We start from the raw sequence: 15,656 nt of genomic DNA on the forward strand, positions 1-15,656 counted from the left end.
TTCCTAGGTATTGAAATTGAAAAGGATGAGCAAGGATACAAGTTAGGACAATCTGGATACATTCAAAAACTTGCGAAAAGATTCAACCTGGAAAATGCCAAAATGACTCCGGTACCCATTGAATTAGGCTACTTAAAGCAGAAGGAGGAGGATTGTGAGCCACTTCCAGATAACAAAAATTATCTTAGTCTCATTGGAGGTCTGCTTTACATAGCCGTGCACACTAGACCAGATATCGCTATTAGTACATCAATATTAGCTCAAAAATCCAGTAAACCAACTCAACAAGATTGGATAGAAGCGAAAAGAGTTTGGCGATATTTGATAGCAACTATTGATCATAAGTTGCAACTAGGTTCAACAAACCAACAAGTACAAATGTACGTAGATGCCGATTGGGCAAGTGACTCCAACTCAAGAAAATCTAACTCCGGTTTTCTAATCCTGTTAGGTGGAGGAGTTGTTGCATGGGGTTCTCGAAAACAAACCTGCGTTGCTTTAAGCTCTACCGAGGCCGAATTCGTAGCATTAGCTGAAGGTTGTCAGGAGCTTATATGGGTTAGACGATTGCTAGAAGAAGTAGGACTAGAAATTAAAGAGCCTATAGAAGTGTTTGAGGACAATCAAAGTTGCATTAAAATGGTTAATAGTGAACGTATAGAGCGACGTAGCAAGCATATCGAGACACGTTATTTCTTTGTGCGCGATTTGCAGCAAAAGGAAGTCATTAATATCAGATACTGTCCTACAGAAAACATGTTAGCAGATTTGTTGACGAAGCCGCTTGCGCGTATTAGACTAAGTAAATTGCGTCAAGAAATAGGACTGGTTACGATTTAGGAAAGCCAGTTCGAGGAGGAGTGTTGGTTGAAGCGAACTGTCATTGTAGGTTAGTTGGGTCGAACTGTCATTTGACAGATGTTGGGTATTGTCCAACCCGAAAGCATGAACTATTATATACACTTGTAAATAAACTCTCACTCTATTATCTGAACTCGAACCATCCAGACGTGTGTTTCCAATAATTTGTATCCTGGCTCGAAGACATGATGAAAGTTGGAAGTTATATAAATTGCTCAAATTTAAAGACAGAACGTTAGAGATAATGCTGAAAATGCGAAAAAAGCACTGCACACAAAATCACTACACGACGCTGCACAATTTGTTTACACAATTTGTTGTTCACCATCACACATTCACTTGACATGTCAAAACAATTGCAAGCCCCAAAGCGGGGATCAAAAAGGGGGGTCGGTGGGGAGAGAAAGTGATGAGATCGAAGCGGTACGAAATGACCGTTGCAAAACCGCACGTTCGGAACGCTAAGTGTTATAGACTGCTTATATTTTATTTAAACACGTATAACGTACATAATAAATACTGATACACGAAATACAAACACGTTAAAATGTACAACACTTTACAACGTAGGCCGCGCGCCAGCCGCACCGAGCGCCCCTGCCGAGAGCTCTTGCTCGATCGGCCTTCGTACACACTCTGCTCGGCGCTCGGCACACACTAAGCCTTGCGCGCTTAGTGTGTGCGACAGTGTGCGTGTACAGCGCAACTGCCACGGCAAGTCCAGGGGTCGGCACGCACGGCTGCCCACAACATCTCCCCCTTTATTTATCCGGAGGGGTCGAACCGACACGGGATATTCCACTGAGGGAATACCGGTGTGGTGACACCCCCCGGCCGATGCTGGTGTATTCGGTGGATGCTGTGGCGCGGACGCTTCTGCTTGCCCTACACCTACCGGCACCCCTTTTCCGCCCCGCCATCACCTTTAATCGCGCTCGATCATCATCGGCTACGATTACTTGCGGCGGCGGTGATGCTCCCATTCCAACCTGCGATGCTGCATCCAGGACTGCTGTTGTTGACGCTGGGCGGCATGGACCCTCGCCCTACCTTTATTCGTTCCTGCTGCTGTTGCTGCTGCGCTCTGCTACTGATGCTGATGCTGGGCGGCATGGACCCTCGCCCTTCCTTCACACGTTCCTGCTGCCCGTTGCTGCTGGTGCTGATGCAGGTGCTAATGATGCTGCAACCAGGGCGGCATGACACCCTCGCCCTCTTGGTCACGATGCAGCCAGGGCGGCTTGATCCTTCGCCCTTCCTTTGCGCGTTGCTGTTGCTCGTGGTGCTGGATCCAGGGCGGCCTTTCCTTCGCCCTCTTTTAGACGCTGTGGCTGTCTCCGGGGCGGCATGACAACCTCGCCCCCATAATACAGAGCAGCACCCGGGACGGCATGAGTCCTCGTCCCTTTTCCACACTGCATCCAGGGCGGCTTAGATCCCTCGCCCTCTTAAGACACAGTGGCTCGACTGCTGTTGTAACTGCAGGGCGGCATTGACCCTCGCCCGCTGAAGCTGTGGCTGCAGCCTGGCGGATGACGCTCTCGCCCATAGCCCGGTAGCAAGGCGGAAAGCTTCCTCGCCGATGACGCTGCTGGCGTTGCTTGGACTGCAGCCTGGCGACCTTCACACGTCGCCGAGAGTGTGCAGCGCTGCCCCTACGGTCCCCTTGATGGGACGGCAGCCGGGGGCCTCGGTCTTGGCGGTCGCGGCGGCCCAATCCTTCCACGGGTTTCCCGGAGCTTTGCCATCGCGATGGCTGCTGCGATGATGCAGCGAAAGACGTGCCCAATCGCGATGGCGTCCGCGGGTTCGTACTGGGATCCCCCTTACGCAGGAGGATCCCATCCTCGTCGCCACTGTTATAGACTGCTTATATTTTATTTAAACACGTATAACGTACATAATAAATACTGATACACGAAATACAAACACGTTAAAATGTACAACACTTTACAACGTAGGCCGCGCGCCAGCCGCACCGAGCGCCCCTGCCGAGAGCTCCTGCTCGATCGGCCTTCGTACACACTCTGCTCGGCGCTCGGCACACACTAAGCCTTGCGCGCTTAGTGTGTGGGACAGTGTGCGTGTACACACTGTTGTCCCCCTGGACGTTGACCGGTGGCAGCGCAACTGCCACGGCAAGTCCAGGGGTCGACACGCACGGCTGCCCACAACACTAAGTCCCAGAAGAGGGAGATCGAGCTACGAATGTGACAGAGAGGGCATGAGAAAATGAGAGAATTTGAGTGCCATTGTCGGGAGAGATTCCAGCTGCACTCAAGCGATCGAATAATTCGTCGATTTTAAATAAATGCTGTTCAACATCACCATGCTCTGCTAGGTTCAACGCGCAAAGTTTCTTCAGTAGTGAAACTTTTACCGATCGCGTATTTTTCTCGTGATGTTTCTTGAGAGCATTGAAAACGTCATGTGCCGTTTCCTTGTTTTTCACTAATAGGAGCTGATTGTCTTCCAGCGATAAGATGATAGTTGCCTTAGCGTGCCTATTGTCGGACATCCAAACATCATCTGCTTTGTTCTTAGCCTTCGGTTGCTTCACCACAACCTCCCAAAGATCATCACGCTGTAGCAAGTTTTCTATACGCACTTTCCAAGTGCTCCAATTTGTTGCGTTTAGTTTCGGGAACGACATCTTGCTGTTCACCATTTTGTATTCGGTACTGCTCGCAGCTGCTTAGCACTGTGGATTTCTATTAGTGATGCGCGTTGCGTTCCGAACCTGCCAGGTGCGATCCGTTCCAGCATGCAAGCATCCGGACCGCGATCCTTATTTTTAACCCAAGCAGGTTCAAACTGAACCTGTTGCTCCCACCGTTCTTTGCGATAAGACCTGAACCGACTGTTATCAACGATCTTATCGATCCGATCTGAACCGGATGCTCTCAGCGTTCTCGGCGATCTGTGCTAGGCCGGTTGCTCTCTGTGCTCTTTGCGATCCGGCTTATTACGCACGACATTGTACTCTCTTTGTATTGATGAGCCGATTTGCCGGTTCAATTTAAACCTGTTTCTCTCAGCATTCTTTTCGATCCAGTCTGGAACGCACGATCGTCTGCTCTCTTTCATACGATGGGCCGATTTGGTACGTACAAAGGACCCTACTAGCAATGAGAATGTAAAAGTGTGCGTCTTTCAGGCGAGGGCTTTCTACACAGTTTTCGCACTCACACAATCACACATGTGTGAATGTGTGCGTTCACTTTCAGCCAGCGCGCTCAGTTTGGTTTTCTCGCAGCGGCTTGCTGGTGACGGTGTCTCGCTCACACTAATGCAGCGAGTGTTCCTCGTGCGTTCCCTTTCTTGCTACCACACAAAATCGTCAGTACAGTTCAAGCCTTCGCAGTGTGAGGCCGCGCGCGTTTTAGCCTAAGTCCCGGGCGCTCGATGTAATTTGAAGTGATGTGTTGAAGTGTTATTTATTTCAACTCACATTATTACGGCCTCGGTCGTATTTTCAAGTGTTGAAGTGTTGTGCACATTGAAATAAAGCAGCGTTAATCTTTCATAATTCAACATGAATATGTAAATTATGCTGCTTTATTTCAATGTTTTTTTACAGTATTCAACATACACAACATACAGGCAGTAAGGCGGGTGCTTGAAGCGACGATTTTTTTAAATTATTTATATTAAAAAATATGTGTGGTTTTGTGGCAAGATTGTGGTTAGCGATGTGTGGAACTGTGCCTTAAGTTTCAATAAAGTGTAAAAATATCAAACGAGTTAGATGTGTTTAAGTTTTATTTCGATGCATGCGATTTTATTACGCTGCAAATCAAAGTGAACGAAAGCGCACAGCGCACAACGCGCAACGAAAGAAACGAGGGGGAGGGGGTGTCCAGCGCTACGCGCAAAGTGCGGCAACAGCGCAGCGCAAACCGAAATGAACGCGCCGGAGGGGGTGTTTAGCGCAGCGCGCAAGTGCGGCAACAGCGCAGCGCAAACCGAAAAAAAACGGGAGAGAGCAAGAACAGCTGATCCGCGCATCCAGCGCAGCGCGAGAGGAAAGAAACGGGAGGGAGGGGGTATCAGCTGATCAGCTGTTTTGTATCGCGAGAGCGCCCCGTGTAATTTGAAGGCATGCGAGAGAGCGCTGCGCGCGCTCACTCTCAATTCGGAAAAAAATCACTGCGGCTCGACTACGGCAGCCAATACAAAATCGACCGAACCCTTTCCCCCTGTTTCTACATACCCCACGCCTGTAAATTTCGCTCTCTTTGTCTGTAGGGGAAGCAGGTTGTTCGTTCCCGATTGTAGCACATCACTACTATTGTCCCGATTGTAGCCCATCACTACTCTCTCCGATCGCTACAAATTGTTCGACGGGTCATCGATCGCTTCGTCATCACGCACACCATTAAAAAAAAGGCATTATAAATAAAGCTGCAAAGCCAAAATTCTCTCTCTTGCCATTCAAACTCCTCTAGCAAGCAACACGCTTCGCTCATCATAGCAACTCCTTGGCGCACACAAGTGGCACAGAATTCCAAGTGTAGCATATCTACTATACACAACTTATTATAATACACACTATCAGCTATAGACACATTGTAACACACTTTGGAAAGCCAAACCACACCATTGTAACACATTCATTATAACACATTCAGTAAATCAGATCATACCATAGCACCGCAACCAGAAGAGTTCAGGCCGTCCATTCAAACAAATAACAGATGTGACACACTTATCAAAAACAACCGAAACGCACAACATAATCAGGAACAGTATGTAACCCAAAGCAGGAACAGTATATGCGTTAAACCCAAAACAGGAACTTAGTGACAAGAACCATCGTTCTTGTCAACAAAAGACAAACGTAACTAGCTGAGTGAAAACAATAACTTTCCAACATAAAACCCGGAACCAAATGTGAGAAACCCTTAACTTCATTTGAGTATAAATAAAACCAACTCCGATCATGGCAAGTCAGATTCGTTCGGACTGTCAGGATAGGACTATGCCCATCCTACATCTATCGACTTCTCATTTAAAGAGTTTAGTTATGTCCCCCTACCCAAGGTAAGGCCTCTAAACTCCAACGTTTCCAGTAAGGGAAACCTCCTAAAGGTTTCTATGATCGCCTGGACGATCAAGTGTCGAAAAGTCCGCTCGAACGAAGTTTTATTCCACCCAAGGTGGATTTAAAATTATCAGGTGGTGGACTCTAGTGCATTTTGACAATTCGTCACTTGACGTAAGGTCCCCAGGATTCAAACTTTGTTTACATTTATTAAATTTGTTCATATAATTAATCTACCCCACTTTTTCGATTCAATATTCTTTAAATATATATTTTGGACTTTGCGAGTTCTTATTTAACATTATCTCATGGATTAAAGTGTGTTATTTTGAGTTATTCCCCGAATTTATTCTATATTTCATTATGTTTTCGACATTTTTGATGGTAACAACCAAGAAATCATTTTTTATTTTCCATTTTCACATTGATTCCTTATTATGTACGAGCCGCATGGACAATTTGCGTGAGATTAGAACTCATACTCAGATGATTTTAAATTTCGTGCATAAACAAATCATCAAATCTTTTGTTAATATATCTCATTTTTTCAATATAATCAATAGACACACAAAAATGCACATAATAACAAAGAAATCTGTTCTATTTGCTAAGCTTTGTGTGCGGAAACCAATGGTTAACGGTTTTAAAATGACGTAAAGTCCCTCAACTATGGCCAGCCCTCAAAGGCCCTTATCCACCACCTGATATTTTTTATCCACCTTGATTCCACCTCGGCTCATGTCAGCGAAACACTGACCTACCGCGACGGTACTCGAAGTACAGTTGTACGATCATCACATTTCATGGCGACCTTAGCTATCATCCGAATATATTACATGGCGACCGTGACCTTAATCTGCAATCGATAGGCAGAAGTGTAAACAAAATTATTTCAAGTAAAATGTGATACGTACAACGGTAACGTAAAGCTTAAGTGTCGTGTGACGAACCAAAAGTATTGTGACCATAACCGGCATTCGACGGAAAGTGAAAAAAGTGTCAAATGTGCATTTTTTTTATTACGGAACATTCATCAACGCAGCTGCCGCAAGTAACCCATATATAAACAAAAACAATAACGATGAAAGAACAGCTACAAGCAAGTCCCGTACAGTGCAGAATGAAAAATAAAAACATTTAGTGCAGTGTAAGTGCGAAATTAATGTTTAATTGATGAACAAACATTAACCGTACACAGTGTTGTGAGAACCTACCTAAATGTATAAAAACGTATTAACGCTTATGCGATCGGTTTATCTAGTAGAGTAACCTTGAAATGGGAAACTATAGAAAAAAAATGCTAACTTTTAACAACAACCTAAGTTCAGCACAGTACAGTATAGCAATCTATACGATTTTTGGAGCAAGTGATATGGAATGATAAAGTGCAGTGCAAAACAAGCTGTGGTCAGTGTGATTGAAAGGAACAACCGTTCCCACCGTGGAAGACGAAAAGACAAACCGAGCCTACTGCCCAATATGGATTGGCACGCAAGAATGGACAAGTGTCCCAACTCCGACAGAACATCGAGCGACGACTGATGACATCGCAGAACTTCACATCCAACACCGAGTATGTACCTAGCACCGATTAAACACCAAGCACCGGTAACGATCGTAGCATCAGCAACAGCAACAACAACAAATACATGCTATGTATTTAAAGAAGGTATCGTAAATTTGAAATATTACTAACGAGGCTGTATAAATTGGCAAGAGCAGCATAAAAAACAGGTTAGGAATGTATCCCCCTTGCATGTTAGATACAGATAATTATCCACAAAAATGACAAAAGCAAATTTGAACAAAAATGCGAAAGCAAGCCAAACATTAGAGTTTGCGCTGCAACAGACATGCCCAAACGCAAAGAAACGCAAAAGAATCAAGTTATTACTATCTGTTATAACTGCTTTCGGATGTCGTTCAAACTTCTGCAAGCCGTAGACTTATTTTAGGCAGCTTGAGGCGAGCGCCAAAATTAAAATCTATTTACCCAGAGATTCGATCCGAAAAGAACGTTCGTATAGCATTCGCTCCTATTTATAATCTTTCCGTTTACCGCCATTCCGTTTCCATCAAACCTTTTTCTATCGTTTTGGCCGATTATCCTTCGCTAATATTTCACGCTTCCGATCTCTCAATCCTATGGCATAGCTCTAGTCATCCTACACTGTCAGTGCCGCTCAACTCTGTTCGTAACATTCCCTTCCGCAGTGTGACGTCAAGGTAAACAAATTCTTGCGTCTCACTCCCTCTCATGCGCACTGACAGCTGCTACCATGTGCTCGACCACGCCACTATTCCGTCTCGCCGGTGCTAAAATCTACTTCTGTTTTCCCACCTCTCACGTCTAATACGGCCAATTACGTTGCTGGCCCTTTGTAAATACCCTTTGCGTACCTGCCGTGGCTCGTCTGACTTGTACATCTTTCGCATAAACTACGAATTCCATTAGGCCGAAGTTACGTGGTAAGTATTCATCAACAACTATCGTCTTCATCGATCGGCCGGGAGGCTGGCCGACACGGTTAAACGGCCACTTTACACCGGAACGAAGAACTCCATCATAATGCGTGTCCGAATGCGGTAGATTCGACAGGCTTGGGAGGCATCCGCACACGTTTTCGGCAACCGCGGTATTCTGAAGCGCGGACGGACTTCGTTGATGATAGGAATATCGTTGCGGTGCCTGAAACGATCACAAAACTCATGGATTAATATAAGTGTACCACGATGTTTTGAAAGCAATTTGATTCGACTACTCGTTGGCGGGTTGCGTGCACTGGCGTTGATCAAACGCCCATCCACTACCAGTAGCCCTCGACCGTCTAGGACGGTGTGAAGCGAACTGTCCTTCTCCGAATCGCTATGCCTGGAATGAACGATCTCAGTTTGACGCATGGAACTACAGCTATCACGTGAGTATGCTCCCGGTTCGATCTGCTTAACCAAAGTGTTTTCTGCATCCGCTAGCTCCTGTTGCGTCAACATTGCATCTTCTCTACGCCGCCTCTCTTGAGACGGTATTTCGGCTCTGATGGTTTCTAGTGCAGAATGCTTCTTCAACGCTGTATTTTGTAGCTCTTCACTTACTCCATCACACAAGCGCACATGAAAGTTCGAGTATGTCGCGCCTGGGACGTTCTTGGCGATTGGACAGGAACCGTATATAACCCATCCTAGCCGAGTTTTGGAAGCAACGGGCTCGTTATACCTTCTTTCAACGCTATTGAGTGGTCTGGTCACGTGACAATTATCAATTCCTATAAGAATTCGTGGCTGGGTGGTGGCGTATGAGTCGATCGGAAGGCCCTTTAAGTGCTCGTAACTAGAAGTCAACTGGGGCACTAGCAACGACTGTTTAGGTAAGGCCAGATTATTTACCGTTCTGGTGTTATGTAACTCGTATTTACGATTTCCGTTCTTTCCAGATACGACGATTTTCAGCCTTACTGAATCGTTTTCCTGTCGAGTCACTCCCCCAGTCCATTGCAGGCAAAGGGGGGAGGGAGTGCCAGTTACTCCAACTTCGTTTAGAAGCGCGCTGTCCATAAGTGTTGCCGACGATCCGTCGTCTATAAACGCATAGGTGTCTACGGAGCTACGAGGTCCGTACACTTTAATTGGCAGGTATTTCAATAGAACTCGATCCTCGGTACCTGAATGCGTGCTGCAGAGTTCCACTGATGACCTGGGCGCCTGTACCGGAACACCGTCGTGTAATAGAGCATGGTGCACAGCTTCGCACCCATCCATTCCGCAAAGAGCAGTTATAAGACAAGGTGTCTGGTGGGCAACTAGACACTTCATGCAAAGTTGCCTTGAGTGAACGAACGCTCTGCGTGCTGCTACCGAAAACTGCAAAAACGCTCTGCAGTTAGATAAAGATTGACACGTTCCTTTGCACAACTTGCACTGGATTTGTACGCCCGATGAACCTTCTCCCGATGACGTTTGTGGTGACCGTATCGAATTGCCAACTGTCGTGTGTGTGTTCCAGTAGCCGGTTTGAGGTGCACGAATTGCTGGTGGGTGAATTCGAGGAGGCTGACGAGACGCTTGATGATTTTGTGAACGAAAGTCTTGAGATGGCTGCCGCCTTCCCGTACTAATCCGCTGCTCGTGTGCGTTACGACTAGGAGGGTCTACGATAGCGTCGCTAGCGTCGCGTGCCAATTGACTAATCCAGTGCCCAAATTCTGACAAACTTACCAACCGCAGCTGCCGTTTGTACCGTGCCCAATCAAGTGCGGCTTCCGATGGTAGTTTCGAAACGAGCTCACGTAGTAGTGCAACATCGTATGCATATTCGGGTAGTTTGAGAGCCTCTATTGTCGCGCACATATTTCGCACAGAAAACCCAAATTTCGCAAGGGACCTTAAACAACCAGGATTAGGAGCAGGCATTCTTCTCACTTTCTCAACCGTCGCTTCGATGATCTGGTCGGGACGACCGAACTGCACCTCCAGCGTTTCCATCACTTCATTCAGCCCATCGGGCAATAGCAGCAAATGTCCAACACTTTCTTTAGCCTCTCCGATCAACGCTTGCTGAAGCCGTAGTAAGTTTTCTGCCTCCGAAAAACCACATAACTCCGTCGATCGCTCAAACATCCGAATGAACATCGGCCACTCTTCCACCGCACCACTGAATACCGGTAGTTCTTTTCCAACAGCACCTTGTCGGGCCGAAATTTGCGATTGTGTGAGGTTAGCGCTTGAATATATGGTGGCGCCAGCGTAAGTTCTAGAGCGATAACTCGGCGGCATTTGGAAGGAAGTTCTTCTATGAGCCTCATCATGGTACTTTCTCCAGGTAATATAATCAGGAACCTGAGGATGATCCTGATATAACATTCGTGGTGGGTTGGCGGTGCTAGCGAAACATGGAGTAGGGGGTACCATACCCGGAGCCGAGTTTGCGGCACAGTGATCGGTAGCGGACAGCCATTCTTCTGCTTTAACCCGTTGCGCTGCGCCATCGCGCTCACTGGCTTCTGTGTAGCCTGCATCTTCAAGCTCTATCAACTCCAGTTCCATCTGTCTCAACTTCAACTGCTGCTTCTCCACTTCAACTCTCTTTCTTAAAATCTCGGCACGCCGAGAATGGTGTGCCGTAGGAACGGCGGTGCGTTTTTTCGTCACATGACCTTCTGCTAACTCCTCTTCAATCAACCAAACTGACTCCTCTGGCGTCGCAATGCACTCCGCCATTGAGTTGCGCAACGGTGATCGCAAATCCGCCTCGTTCCTTGGGCCGTTCGGCTGTGCCGTGCTCGATTCCGTGTTCGATAACCCTTCCGCAGTCGGAAAACCTCCGCTCGCAATTCCACCAACAACTTTGTCGCTTCGCGGCACGACCGCTTCAACTTGGCCACTCTCCTGCCTCACCACCGAACTGGCAACCTCTCGGGTTTCCTTCTGCTGGCCGGACGTGACACCGAACATTTTCCGTTGACCTGCACTCACAAACAAATACTCAGCGGGTTTCTTCACAACTACAGATTTAATTTTGGAATGTTATAACTGCTTTCGGATGTCGTTCAAACTTCTGCAAGCCGTAGACTTATTTTAGGCAGCTTGAGGCGAGCGCCAAAATTAAAATCTATTTACCCAGAGATTCGATCCGAAAAGAACGTTCGTATAGCATTCGCTCCTATTTATAATCTTTCCGTTTACCGCCATTCCGTTTCCATCAAACCTTTTTCTATCGTTTTGGCCGATTATCCTTCGCTTATATTTCACGCTTCCGATCTCTCAATCCTATGGCATAGCTCTAGCCATCCTACACTGTCAGTGCCGCTCAACTCTGTTCGTAACACTATCAATGATAGCATATTAAAATATTATACCCAGCAAATAATTAAAGAAGTAACAAACAATTATATTTTCGATACTGATTTTTTTGAGCATCAAGTTTAAAAAAAGATAAATACAAACACTACAGAACATTTTCTATAACCTATATATCCAGCACAAATCAAACAAAATAACATTTTTTTATTAAACTATACAATCTCAAACAATTTAATGGAATTGAAATGAAATCAAAACGCGAATAATGGCACAGTTCAATTTGGAAGACGCTTTGGCTCTTATACCCATGTATAATGGCTCAAACGAGCAACTTAACTCATTTGTAAGATCGATACAATTTGCCAAAAAAATGTTTCCAGCAGATCAGGAATCAATACTAGTTGAATTTATTTATACCAGATTAACAGGAAAAGCTGAATCAGGAATAATTTCAAATGTATCAACAGTAGCAGAAATTGTGGAAGATATAAGATCAAGATGCGAGAAAAAGATAGAACTAGGAATTATAATATCCGATATGAAAGCACTTAAGACAAAGAATACAAAAATCCTATGCAATGAGATAGAAGAGCTTACTGAAAAATTAAAAATGTTATATATACAAAAAAATATACCAGCCGATGTTGCAAACGAATTGGCAGTAAGAAAAGGAGTAGAAACTCTTATTGATAAAATTATAAATACAGACTCAAGAACAGCTCTCATTGTAGGAAAATTTGAAACTGTTGCTACAGATTTGCTATTTGGGTAACGGTCAGGCGAAATAGAAAACGCATCGAGCGAAACGCACTAAGCGAAATGGGTAACGCAGGAGAGAAAACGCACTGTTGTTTCGCCCGACCGAGTGAAAAAAGGAAGAGAGGAGTTTCCGGAAAAGAGACGATCTTTTTGAGATAGGAAAGAGCAACGTGGGCAGCATCAATTTTTAAAGCGTCACCAATAAACAAAAGTGTGCTATTATAAAGGTGTTTAAAGTTTTCCATCTCTACAAATTTCTTTAAAAATTGATCAGCATCAAGAAGTGGGAAAGATGAACTGCGTTGCTTGCAATCGCCCTGACGAAGCAGAGGATATGGTGTCATGTGACAAGTGTGGAGAGTGGCAACATTATGAGTGTGCAGGAGTCGACGATGAATTTAAGCACAACCCGTGGATGTGTGAAAAGTGCAGTTCTGGAGTGAAGACCACAGTTGATTCGATGGAAGTTACGAATCACGCAGAGCAGGTCGGTGGAAACGTTAAAGGAGAGCTTAAGAGTAGGAGCGCCACGCGGTCGGCAAAGGAACGATCGTACGACGATGATAAGCGCTCTCTGAAAGAGGAGCAAAGCGTTTCTAACTCCGCTGTGGCGAGTAGTACTGGTGCGACAAAGAAGCGGTACAAGGACGAGAAGCTATTATCGACAAGTGGTGTAGAAGAGCGGCCAACGGTAATCGACGGGCGGTCGATCGTGTGTAGTGCAGCGGTTCGACGGCGTGATGAGGATACGTTGTCGAAGAATAGCGGCGTAGCGGAGCGGCGAGAGGAAATCGACGGACGGTCGATAGTGCGTGAAACAGGTGAGCGGATGCGTGGTGACGACACGCGGTCGATGCTTAGTGATGGAACGGAGCGGCTGGAGGTAATCGACGGGCGGTCGATCGTGCGTAGTGCAGCGGTTCGACGGCGTGATGACGATACGCTATCGAAGAATAGCGGCGTAGCGGAGCGGCGAGAGGAAATCGGCGGACGGTCGATAGTGCGTGAAACAGGTGAGCGGATGCGTGGTGACGACACGCGGTCGATGCTTAGTGATGGAACGGAGCGGCTGGAGGTAATCGACGGGCGGTCGATCGTGCGTAGTGCAGCAGTTCGACGGCGTGAGGATGATACGCAATCGAAACGTAGTGGCGAGACGGATCGGCGTGAGGAAATCGGCGGACGGTCGATAGTTTGTGGAACGGGTGAGCGGAAGCGTGGTGACGACATGCGGTCTATGCGTAGCGAAGTGATGGGACAGCAGGATCATTTCAACGATCGGTCGATAGGTCGTGGAACGAGAGAGCGAATACCTAGTGACGACGCGCGGTCGGTGTGTAGTGGTATAACGGGACGAAGACAGGGTAATGACACGCGGTCAATACATGAGGGTGAGGCAAGGCGGAGACGAGATGGCACAAGCCAACGAAGGTTTGAGGACGATGTACTCTCACGGTATACGAATGAGACAGTGCGCAGGGGAGACGACGAAGAAGAAGAATTGCAAGAGAAATTACTGATAAATGAGATTGCATTGCTCAGGTTGCAATTGAGTAAGCGTTTACGTGCGGAGAAAGAGAAGCAAGAGAGAGAGTTGGATGAATTGCGTGCTACTAGAAATGCGAGATATGGGTTGGATAAAGACAGTGTGCGATCTATGACGACAGAAAGTAAAGTAGAAGAATGGTTAGATGATGCGTCTAGAAAAAGTAACAAGCCAAGAAAAAACGACGTTAAGGAAGAAGGTGAACCAACAAACAAACAGATTGCAGCGCGACATATAATCGGGAAGGATTTGCCAATATTTTCGGGCGACCCCAAAGAATGGGCCATATGGTACGCCGGCTACGAAAGAACCACCAAAACATGCGGTTTTTCATTAGACGAAAACCTTATTAGGCTGCAACGGTGTTTAAAAGGGCAAGCTCTAGAATTAGTGCAAGGCCGCTTGCTGATACCTGACAATGTTCCTTGCGTAATTAACCTCTTAAAAAAACGGTTCGGCCAACCGAATGGTTTGATACGATCGTTGATCGACAGGGTTAGGATGACACCTTCTCCAAGAAGAGATGACCTGCAGAGTCTAATTAGGTTCGGAAGCGTAGTCGATGGTTTGGTACAGCATATCGAGGCAGCAAGAATGAAAAATCACCTTAATAACCCTACACTGTTGCACGATGTAGTGCACAAGCTTCCTACAGAGTACCAATTGAAATGGGCAGAATATAAATTAAAGGAACGTAAAGAAGAAGACCTCGGTATGTTCGGATGCTTCATGAATCATCTGTTGGATTTAGCTTTCGAAATAGTTGATGATAAAACGGTCACTGGAAGAGGACACGTCAATGTCCATAACAATAATACGCAAATATGGTCACAGAGGACCTGTGCGGTATGTAATGGAGGAGGGCATGGAGTATCGACCTGTGCCACATTTAGATCATTAACAAATAACGAACGGTGGAGGCGAGTAAATAGTTTGTCATTGTGTCGAATGTGCCTCAACAAACATAGTAACTATCCATGTAGAAGCTTTTCTGAATGCGAAATATCGGGCTGTCGCCTCCGACATCACACGTTACTACATCGAACAAATTTAATAGATGATCAACAAAATAATGAATCTCCACGGCAAACGACGAGCAATAGCGGATATTGTGGTACTCATTCGAATATAGGAAGAACAAGTTTGTCCTTATTTAGAATTATACCTATTACGCTCGAGAAAAGCGGTCATACAGTGAGCATTTATGCGCTGTTGGATGAAGGGTCAGACTTGACGTTACTAGATGAAGAAATAGCTCAACAAATGCAGATAAGCGAAACTCAACACGAGTTAAAAATGATGTGGACGGGACAAGTAGCAAGGACAGAGCGATATTCCATGAAGATTAACAGTTTAACAATTTACGGCCAACAAAAAAATAAATACCAAGTTAAAGACGTACGAACAGTATCGAGCCTAAAACTCCATGAACAAACGTTGTGCTATCAAGAACTAAAAACAAAATACCCCCATTTAAGTGGCCTACCGATTAAAGATTACAAAAGGATAGTGCCAAGAATGCTGATTGGATTAAATAATTTAAGCCTAATAGTCCCATTAAAAATTCGAGAGGGGGCTTGGAACGAACCAATAGCATCGAAATGTAAATTAGGCTGGGGAATATATGGTCGTACACAATCATCACCAGGA

At 45.8% G+C, this 15,656-nt stretch overlaps 1 protein-coding gene across 1 annotated transcript in view; it reads left to right on the forward strand.

Annotated features, from left to right (window-relative positions):
• The first annotated feature begins 12,752 nt into the window (after nucleotides 1-12,752).
• The window catches only part of LOC133393114 (axoneme-associated protein mst101(2)-like), a 59,667-nt gene continuing 56,763 nt past the window's right edge, over nucleotides 12,753-15,656 (forward strand). The window contains exon 1 of the mRNA XM_061656575.1: nucleotides 12,753-13,749. Within this exon, the coding sequence (XP_061512559.1) occupies nucleotides 12,753-13,749 (997 nt within the window). The remainder of the gene's footprint in view (nucleotides 13,750-15,656) is intronic.

Source organism: Anopheles gambiae, chromosome 3 (assembly GCF_943734735.2).
Source record: "Anopheles gambiae chromosome 3, idAnoGambNW_F1_1, whole genome shotgun sequence".
In the NCBI taxonomy this organism is placed as follows: Eukaryota; Metazoa; Arthropoda; class Insecta; order Diptera; family Culicidae; genus Anopheles; species Anopheles gambiae.